General features: G+C 34.0%; 2 protein-coding genes across 2 annotated transcripts; one reads left to right on the forward strand and one right to left on the reverse strand.

Moving 5' to 3' along the window:
* The first annotated feature begins 445 nt into the window (after positions 1–445).
* LOC106304328 (probable WRKY transcription factor 29) lies at positions 446–1,835 on the forward strand. The gene is made up of 3 exons (XM_013740735.1): positions 446–831; positions 1,074–1,190; positions 1,293–1,835. The coding sequence occupies exons 1-3, from the start codon at positions 497–499 to the stop codon at positions 1,738–1,740; spliced, it is 900 nt and encodes a 299-aa protein (XP_013596189.1). The 5' UTR covers positions 446–496; the 3' UTR covers positions 1,741–1,835.
* A 2,580-nt stretch (positions 1,836–4,415) lies between these two features.
* LOC106304204 (endoglucanase 20-like) lies at positions 4,416–7,275 on the reverse strand. The gene is made up of 8 exons (XM_013740601.1): positions 7,022–7,275; positions 6,710–6,922; positions 6,124–6,324; positions 5,900–5,977; positions 5,591–5,743; positions 5,380–5,488; positions 5,090–5,256; positions 4,416–5,015 (listed from the first exon to the last, which is right to left on the reverse strand). The coding sequence occupies exons 1-8, from the start codon at positions 7,211–7,213 to the stop codon at positions 4,686–4,688; spliced, it is 1,443 nt and encodes a 480-aa protein (XP_013596055.1). The 5' UTR covers positions 7,214–7,275; the 3' UTR covers positions 4,416–4,685.
* Positions 7,276–11,099: the final 3,824 nt, after the last annotated feature.

The following is an 11,099-nucleotide window of genomic DNA, read 5'->3' on the forward strand; positions in this document are numbered from 1 at the left end:
GTATATATATAAAAATGCTAGTGTCCTGTGTACGTCATACATGCATGTACAAATGCCGCTTTCAATATTTAATTTTAGTAAAAGCAATGATATCTAAATTTTCTCTAACTGTATATGCTTCAAAAAAACATATTGATATTGCCAATATGGATTTTTTTCTGAATTTTGTGTTTGAATGATAATTTGAGATATTTTGTCGGAGATGGATATTTGACAAGTAAACAAAATTGAATTAAAATCCAAGTTTAGGTACGAATTGACTTTTTCAAAAGTCTACTCAATAAATTGTAAAAGCTGAAATGACTAACGGGTTTAGATGGGAAACGGAAGAAAACCCTAAACAACAAACAGTCCATTTTTTTTTTTTTTTGAACTGATTTTCAACAGTCCATTTTTTCCTTCTTTATATAAACGAATGTTGCCCAAAAGGCATTTTCTCGTCAAAGAAAAAAAATAAGATAAAAGAGGAAACAAAATCTCGAAGAGAAAGAGAGATATGGGTGAGGTGGTTTATATGGACGAAGGAGACTTAGAAGCAATCGTGAGAGGCTACTCAGGCTCCGGTGAAAGCTCCGGCGGGTCTTACCTACCATTTGAGGCGGCTAGTTTCTACGAACCGGAGATGGAGACAACCGGTTTAGATGAACTCGGTGAACTCTACAAACCTTTTTATCCTTTCTCTACTCAAACTATCCTCACGAGCTCCGTCTCTGTTCCCAAAGATTCAAGAAGTTTCGGAGATGATAAAAAACAACGAAGACATGGCTGTCTTCTGTCTAACGGATCAAGAGTTGATCATGTCAGAATCACAGAGTCCAAATCGAAGAAGAGGTTAGTTATACTTCTTGAGGTTCTTTAAATGATAAAAAATATCTTGAATATTGTTAGATTGTCATATGAATAAAACTGGTTTTAAGTTGTCTTAGTTACGATTACAAATCACTAGTAAAATAGTAGTATAGGAGTATATTGTTACCAAAATTGTTGTATCTCCAACTTGGTTTTGTTTTTAATAATAGACGAATATATGCTCCTTGTTGAATTTAAAAATATTATGATTTTTATTTCGACAGCAAGAAGAACCAACAGAAGAGAGTTGTTGAGCAAGTGAAAGAAGAGAATCTGTTGTCGGACGCATGGGCGTGGCGTAAATATGGGCAGAAACCCATCAAAGGATCTCCATACCCAAGGTCTTAAATAACTAATCCCGGTTTAGTTTGATCTTATTCTTACTCTTAGCCAAACGTAACCGGTTTAACTTAATCTCTCGACTTTCGGTTTCCTTTCTTCAGGAGTTATTACCGGTGCAGCAGCTCGAAGGGGTGTTTAGCAAGAAAACAAGTTGAAAGAAATCCTCAGAACCCGGAAAAGTTCACCATAACGTATACGAACGAGCACAATCATGAGCTACCAACCCGGAGAAACTCACTAGCTGGTTCAACTCGAGCGAAATCTTCCCAACCCAAACCGTCCATAACCAAAAAATCTGGAAAACAAGTGGTTTCTTCTCCCACAAGTAACCCGGTGATCACATCCCCTGATGAATCTTCCGTTGCTGTTCAAGACATGGGGATTTCTGAAATGAGCACCTACCAAGCAACCGAAGAAATAGAAGGCATGAGTACCAGTTTACCATCGGATTTGTTGTCTGGAATCGGAAATTTTCCAAGCTTTACTGGTGACTTCGATGAACTATTGAATAGCCAAGAGTTCCTCAATGGGTACTTATGGAATTATTAGAGAACGTTAAGTGTGTATGAATATATAGTCAAACTTATATTATAGTTGCATTGCGGCCGTTGAGAAAAATGTATAAATGTCTAGTCTCTGTAGGAGATTAGAGCGTCATAGTTTTCTTCTTGTTTCCAGCTTAACTTTTGAGTTTAACCTAATAAAATTCGTTTTTCCTTCTTGACATATAAATTCTAAGACAAACCACCATTTTATCCAAGTTCTTACATATCAATTACAAATATGATTCTAGAACGACTAAATCCATATTTGTCACTGTTCTAAAAAAGAGTCCGCCTAAACATTAGACGCGTAGGCTACAAAATGGAAGTGTCCTCTGGACGGTCTAGACAGACATTTTAAAAGATTTATTATGCATTATAGTCACCACACCAGTAAACGACATGTGTACACAGCCCTAGAGAACTTTTCTCTCTGGCACGTTACCCAAGAACCCGTTCCGATGGATTTCCCCAGATCTAACCACGCCGCTCTTCCCTCCTCTCCCTGATTCTGCTCTGTTCCTTTCCATGGCCATGATGGTGACTACTCCTCCGTGGTGTCTCCGGCCCCCTCCAGATCCGCCGCCGTTGTCGTTCCTTGGCTTGATGCAGCACTGCTCCTCCTCCTTGAAGATAATGGTGACAGCTCTTCCTCCTCCGTCACAGCCCAGGTTTCCTTCAGATCCGCCGCCGAACAAGCACTTTCCAGCTGAAACTCTTTCTCCCGTCAAGCCAGCAGAACCTCCAGACCCACCAGACGCCTCCGTCAGCCTCGTTCCTCTTTGAATCTTCGTTACTTCCTCCAGATCTTCTCCACAAGCTACTCAAATCCTAGACCTGATGTTTGATCTTTCAAGGGTGTCAAGTAAGCTCAGTGATGGTGATGCTGCTCTTGTGGTCACTGGTGACACTATCCTCGTCTACTGGCGTTCTTTTTTTGTGTTATACAGGTTGTCTCTTTGTCAATGTTCTTTTCCTGTGGTATACAGGTCGTATCTTTGTCAGGTCGGGAATGGGTCTTCTAACAGCTCTTGTTCAAGCTTTCTGTTTATGCATTCGCTAATAGACGTCCAAGTTCACCTTAGTTCCTTACTCTCTGGTTATCCCTATTCTTTTGAATGGGATGCAATGCTAGATGTGTGGGTGATACGAACTTTAGTTGGTATTGTACTGATAGACTCTGTGTCCTTTGTCAGGTCAGGTCGGGAATGGGTCTTCTAACAGCTCTTGTTCAAGCTTTCTGTTTATGCATTCGCTAATAGACGTCCAAGTTCACCTTAGTTCCTTACTCTCTGGTTATCCCTATTCTTTTGAATGGGATGCAATGCTAGATGTGTGGGTGATACGAACTTTAGTTGGTATTGTACTGATAGACTCTGTGTCCTTTGGCTACATCATTATGTCTCTTGGCTGTTTCTACTCTGCTATAGAGTGTTCGCCCCTATTGCTTCTTGGTTTCAGATCTGTCTAACTTCTTCCAGAGTGGAATACTTAATGTTAATTTGCAGATTTTCAGCTAGGTGGTGGTTTCAGATCTTGATTATCACCACTCTGTTGAAACCAACTTCAAATTTCCTATTACCATTGGTCTTGTATTGTTGCTGCTCATGTGTGGTACTGTCAGCCTTTAGACTGGAAGATTACTCAACAGATAATTCACTCTCTGTATTGTTCAAAGGCTCAGCATCTTGGTGTCACATCTCTATTATTCCTAGTGTTGTCGAGATACGAGGACGTCTCTGTAATGTGGATGCAGCTTGGGGTGCCAAGGCTAGGAACTGCGACATTGGAGTCATCTTCTCGGGTGAGAATACCATCACCCTACCAAACCTCTGCGAGTCTCGCAATCATGTATAATCAGCACTCATGGCTGAAGCCATTGCTGTCCGTCTTGCGGTAGCTACTGCCGTCTACTCAAACGTCTGATCCCTTGCAATTCTCTCTGATTCTCTATCACTCATCAAGCTATTGAAGAATGGTGGATCTCAGCCGGAACTTTTCGGTATCATGTTTGATATCTATCACTACTTGTCTTACTTTGATGTTAGATCTTGTACTTTCATTTCTCAAAACTTTAAAGGAGAGGCTGATCCAGTGGCAAAATCAGTTTTCTCTTTGGTTGTAACCATACCCCTAGTCGGGGTGTAAACTCTTCTAAAATAATGCATGCTGTTTGATCAAAAAAAAAAGTCACCACACCAGTATACTGTGTGCACAAAAACAAAAATCACCAATATACTGTACAACTCACCCACTTAGCCGCGTTATAAGGAGTCAAATGAACGTGAAAACTATTTCTCTAAATAATTATTGGCAACGAATTTATATTCAAATAAATGGTCAGTTGTTGTTTGAAATAGAAGCTTGATCTTAATGGTTTTACGCAAAATTTTAATAATAGCTAAATGTTACTTTAGTTTTTTACTTTATTTAAAAGTCAGATAGTATAATTAGACTAAGCGAGAATATATATATATATATATATATATATATATATATATATATATATATTTGATTCTAGTATAAGATAAATGACATGCTATATTCGTTAATTTTTTTTTTTTGGCAAACAAGTATATTCGTTAATTTAGCAACTAATCAATATGTCTAGACTTATGTAAAAATTTAAAGTTAGTCTTGAACATTTAATTCACATGAATGGTTATCATAATAAAAGATCTTGGCCCGCAACAATTTTTTATTTGAGAAAGAAATAAGTCCAATATATATATATATATATATACAGAAAATCAAATAGATTTCAATTTAATTAGCTATAATACAATTATATATGTGTTTGTCCATATATTTTTGAGGCAAATGATACATCCCCTGGTTAAGTATTAAATTTTGCAGTCTAATAGTTGTTGTGATATTCTTATTTGCTAATATTTGGTTTGCCCACAGCTAAATTTAAGAGTGAGTTTGTCTGGTAGAATTTTTCCCGGTGCTCTAGTTAGAATTCCGGCGAATCAGAGCTGCAACGGGCCCAATAAAGGCGGCGTTGATGTAAGTTGTGGGCTCTGCATGAGCGTAATCTGATCTTTTATCGCTAAAGTGATCTGATGAGTCCGGCCCCCCAACAATTGCGCCGGTATGCTCATTCGGGTTTGGTTGATCAGAATTAAAGTATGAAAATCCTCCTTTGCAGTCAATTTTGTCCGGCTTAGATTTGATTGACGGTAAAGATGAGCTTCTATGATGAGGCTGTGTTGGGCACTTGTTCCCGAATCCCACCATGTAAGACATTTTCTTTGGATTATTTCCAAGAATGTAATCAACCTGAAAATAAACCGACCGGTTAAAAAAATGGGATGGTGCACAAAACTAGTCTAGTATGGAGCTTATTTTATTACCTGTGATTTGGCGAAATCATGAATTTGTGACGCAGTGAACTTGGTTGAACCACACTGGATTGAACCGACCCGGGCTCGAGTTAGAGTTTTTGAGTAATGGAACAAAACTGTTGTAGCCGTTGTTGCATATTGTAAGTTACTACCGTCTCTAGTAAACAAAAGGCCACCTGAATAACCAAAAGTATAAACATAATTATAAAAACCAACACCAACCAAAAAATATAATAATAGACAAACCAATTTTTTAACAAACCAATTTTTTGGTTATCTAGATAACCAGTGAAAATTACCAGGAGTTGGTTTAATTTGTTGAGAGCTACTTCCTGGCATCAATGCGCAGACGAATGACTCAACATCGTTCTTAAATTTTCCCAATTCATTCTTCCCGTTGTAGAACTCCTTAAATAAAATAAGTAAAGGAGAAGTACTAATTAAATTCAAACTAAATTTTCTTGTTGTAGAATTGTAACGAACTTGATATATATATATATGAGTACTAACTGATGCGAGTAGAGCCTGAGCTCCGGCGAATTTATTGTCCCAGCTGAATTCATTCACCGCTTGGCTCCAACCTTGATTGCTTGCGACATAACTTAGGTATTTATTTTCTCCTGTTGCCTTGTATAGCCAAGCCGCAGCCCATAATAACTCGTCCTTTTTACCACAAAATAATTTGAAAATAAAGTATATTATTGTTATCTCAATACAAAAAGTAATTCATTTATATTACATGTATTCGTTTAGTTTATTTAGAGATTGGATTGAGCCATTTATCGAATCATGTGTACGGGTCTAGTTCGGTTTAATTACATTGTAGCCTGAGTGTGAACAGTAGAAAGGGCAAGATGCTTGATATGAACCTTTGTGCTGATCAGCAAATTCAAATAGCTGCAGAAAATATATAAAGCTTATGTTAAACCTTTTGATAAAAAAAAGCTTATGTTAAACCAAATAACTAAGCATACATGACCTCATGATTGAATCTTAGGATCATAAGGTATGTTGGAATTCATATGTATATAAAGTATACTAACGGATTTTGCATGGCTTAGAAGCGTGGATGAATATTTAGAATCGAACGATTTGAAAACAAGTGAGGCGGAGGCAAGAGCGGCTGCGGCTTCACTGGCGACTTCAGATCCGGGGGAAGAGGATGATATCTTGTAGAGAGTTCTGGCTGTGTCCATATCTTCTGGCCTCTGCCAACAAGCATGATCTGCGTTCCCATCTCCTACCTTTCATAGCCATTATAAAAACAATTTTAAGAAATGGATTCAATTTTGATATTTTAATACGAATCCCACTTTTTGGGGTGTACGATTCATACTAATTTTCATAAAAAATCTAGTGAATTTTTTTATAAAAAATATTAATATATTTTACATAAAAGAAATTTAAAAAACTTGAAAATGCAACCGTCCATACTTTTTTTTAACGGCCGCCATACTAAAACGAATTTGAGTATTCGCAGTGTGAAAAAATAATCTTATATTTTTCTCAGACCGTCGTCGGCATCTTTTTCCGTTCGGCATTTTTAACCAGAACATACCAAACTGTCTTGGTTCGGATGGTTAAGATATGATTACTTTGGATTTTGAACAATATAAAAATGGATTTTACCTGTGTATATAGTGTGGTGGGCGAAGGATGAGCCCGGATGATAAAATCGGTTCCCCATTTAATAGCAGACCGGAGATAACCGAGTTGGTTTACAGAGGAAATCTCTTTTTGGTATTCAATAGCGGCCCAACTCAATAAGGTTGTGGTAAATGCCATTGGCCACACGAATTTTACGTTGTCGCCTGCATCATAGTACCCTCCAATCAAATTTACCTGGAAAATGAAAGGAAAAATTCAATTTTTTAACAATAAAAGCACATCACAATTTGATTAGAGAAAATTATGCCAAAATATTGATGAGATGCGGTTTACGTTATCCGGTGAACCGTCGGAGAGGGCAGAATCAGCTCGCCAATTAACACGTTGTTTAACCGGGAGTTTTCCGGATCGTTGGCCTTCAAAGAACAAGATGGACTTGTTTAGTGCATGTCCATAATCAAGAGTTCCCAAGCTTTGGAAAGCCATGATAAGAACAACTAACATTACCAATAAGAGCTTGCCCATTATTATCACTATAATTTTTTTTCAGAAATGTTTCCTTTTTGAAATGGTTTTTGCTCTATCTTAATTATGCATGAAATAGTTCATGGGGGTATTTATAGATATTCTATGCAAGTTAAGTTGCGTACGTAATTTCATTTCATGATCTGTTTCACGTAATATTAGGTTAATTTAGCTACGCTATTTTTTTCTTCTAATAACCTTTTATTAAACTTTTTGTTTAATTAAAAAACTGTGACCCAAAATTACCAACAAGAATTAAGTCTCGATAAATACGGACTCACAATGAAAGGTTTTCAATATAGCAAGTTGTTATTATTGACATTTCAAATGAATCTTCATTTGCTAACCGAGGAAACATCTCCTATCACTGAAAAAGGAAAGGTAGAGAATTCTTCTCCCCACGAGAGGGGAATAACGGAGACGGAAAAGATCCCAGTGAACCCACCAATAAATTCTTCAAATAAGAGAAATTTACTATAACGCTCAGAGGTTAAAATTTACGGGCTTGAATTAAAACTTACAGGCTTAAATTAAAACTATATCACATCTCATTTCCCTGATCATGGCTTTATCAATCTCAAACCGATCTTAAGCTAGCTAGGATTAGTAATATCTCTTAACTAGATCATCTTATTTGGATCACTGATTTGATCTATCAAGTTTTATGGGTTTTCCACTAAATATAATTAACAAACGATTATTACCAAACCTGAAAAATATATGGACTAATTGTGAATTTAGAAAGCAGAAATTACAAAGTAAGTATGAAATATTCCAACCTTTAACTCCCTAAAGACACACTTTTAGGACAGTAACCAACTTAGCTAATAGTATTTGTCTTCAAAAATAACCGGCGTTCAAAATCCCCTATATATTATTTGTAAAACATTACAACTTCTTTTTGTAGCCACATGTCATTACTAGGATGATTTTTAGAATTATTAGAGAAATAGGTTGGTCCATCTAATTATATAATAAGCTTTTTATTAAACTAACTATAAATTAATTATTAATGTCATTTATTATTTCCTTAAATAAAGATTATGTAATTGCCTAATGTGGGTAAAGTATATATGACAATTAATGATTTTGAATAATAAAGATCTGATAAAAAAATGTATCTTCTATCAAATTTGTTTAATTTAAAACTATTAAAATAATTTAAAAAAAAACACAATAACCATATTATAGAAATTTAGATTTTTCTGTATATTTTATATTTTGAATTTTTAAAAATGACTATAAATTAATAAAACTGTTAAAAGTCTCACATTCAAATTTTGCGATCCATGGTTTAAAATTTTTGTTATGACAAAATACAAATGATTACAAAATCATATAAATAAAAGTCTAACTTAATCAATCATTAAGATTTTTTTAATATATATATATATATATATATATATATATATATCATTCTAAATTAAACTATAAACCATATTGAATAAATAAATATTTTAGTTTCAAAATTTACTTTGAATAATTTTTTTTGATAAAATTTTCGAACTAACATTGATAAATTGTTTTAAATTATCAATTACTAAATTATTAATCCCACAATGAAAATTTTGTTATCAGTAATTTAAAGTTTCTGCTATTAAAAATACACATGATAAAAAAACATATGAGTAGAAAGCATCATTTAAAAAAAATAGACATTAATATTAAATATATACTATGTATCTTAATATTATTTAAATTTAATTACATATCCTATCAAAAAAATTTAAAAAATGTTTGGATTAATAAAATTGATTTATACGTTCGCACCAATTTAATTATATATGTAATAGTTATTGACTTTTAATTATTCAATATATATTTATTATTTCATAATATATAAGAACATATAATACATAAAATAATTTATATATATAATGTTTATTCCGCGCATGGCGCGGATTTAATCTAGTACTTATTATATGCAAACCTATGTTAGCCCGTTTTCACTTGGAGCGGGCTCACTGCCAGTGAATATATTTGCCCACATATATTCTTAAGTTTCATTTTTCAGTTTTTATATATAAAACCATCTTATTTCCGATGAAGAATTTTTACTATTGCAATTTATATCGTCTGTCTTAGAAATGCATATGAATATCGATCTCGTGTTAACAAACAATAAATTTGAAGGTCTTACATATTCTTATTGGTGTAAAATTGTTCGTCAATTAAGTTCCGAAAAAAGATATTGCTCGTCAATTATGTTTACTGTTTAGATATATGTCCATAATTCTTTTTTTTTTTTACTGATAATAATTCTTTTTGTACGATATGTTATAGATGTTTCTATGTTAGAAGATTAAATTTATCTCAACAAAATGTCAATATAACAAAGATTGTGCAAGTTTTTTGTTTACAAGGGGTCACACTCAAATACTCCGGTTTCATGCCTAGATTTTTGGATATATATAACACATTAATCTTGTCTATGCAAGAAAACGCAATAAGTGGCGTTTATCACGTTTCAGAAAAGCTGATCGACCATTAGTGATATGGGGATGCCGTGCCGTAGAAATGGCGGTATAAATATTTAGCACCCATTCCTCAAAACGTCAATGTAAGATTTTGCAGTTGGTTTTGATTTTCCTTTCCGCTGTCATAAAACTTTTAATTTATTCATTATATAAGTTACAACTAATAAATATGATGTCCCTCTTCTTGCAAACCTGTTGCGGAATATTTTGCGTGTTTGTTCATTGTATGTTTTCTCCTTTCTCTTCATATTTTTTTTTCAAGAAAAGAAAGGAACACATCAAGCTTGGGATGGTCCATCCATCGAATGTACTACTTCATTTTGTTTAGTTATAACATATACAGTTATGCACTACAGTTATCCTTTACAGGATTTTTGTTCTAGCTGACTCTCGATGGCCATTGACGTTATCTTCATGGTTTTAGAAAATTGGTATACCGTGTAAAAGTGTGAAAATTGTAATGATTTTCAGTATATGAGATGATATATATACTTTCTAATGTTTCTCTATTTTTTGTAAAATTTAATAGACTGTAAATGATTTTTGTGTAAACCCACATGCATATTGTTTTTAAGGTTGCCGATATTTTCCAATGTTATTGTAACTTTTTTTTTTTTTTTTTTTTTTTTTTGTATCCTGGCTCCACCGAGGTGGTCCAGACTAGAGACCGAAGTGAGCATGGACGCTGCCAGGACATCACCATGTGGCTCACCGTGTAACGGTCTTTGGTCTCCGGTCTCGGGTGCTGCAGCCCACATGTATATTTCTGCAGTGGCCAAAACTCGAACCCAGAAGCGGGCACTCCAGCTGGAGCTCCTATACCACTAGACCAAAGAAACTTGGTTGTAACTTCTTTTGATGTACCGGTGAATGAAAGAAAATCATTTCGGCTATCTGATGCAACTCACTAATCCATTGAAAAATTTCAACAGCCGTCAAGATTCTAGAACCCTCGTATGATACCTTTTCAGTTTTCACATGTGAATGATACTATTATGTTCTTTAACTACTTCTGTTTTAGTGATGCTACTAAATTAAGATCCGCGCGGAATAAATATTATATATATAAATTATTTTATGTATTATATGTTCTTACATATTATGAAATAATAAATATATATGAAATAATTAAAAGTCAGTAACTATTAGATATATAATTAAATTGGTGCGAAAGTATAAATCAATTTTATTAATCCAAATTTTTTTAAAAAAATTTGATAGGATATGTAATTAAATTTAAATGATATTAACATACATAGTATATTTTTAATATTAATGTCTATTAAATTATGCTTTCTACTCATATGTTTTTTTGGTCATGTGTATCTTTAATAGCAAAAATTTTAAATTACTGATAACAAAAAATTTATTGTGGGATTAATAATTTTAGTAATTGATAATTTAAAAAA

This window comes from Brassica oleracea, chromosome C7, assembly GCF_000695525.1.
Source record: "Brassica oleracea var. oleracea cultivar TO1000 chromosome C7, BOL, whole genome shotgun sequence".
Lineage (NCBI taxonomy): Eukaryota > Viridiplantae > Streptophyta > Magnoliopsida > Brassicales > Brassicaceae > Brassica > Brassica oleracea.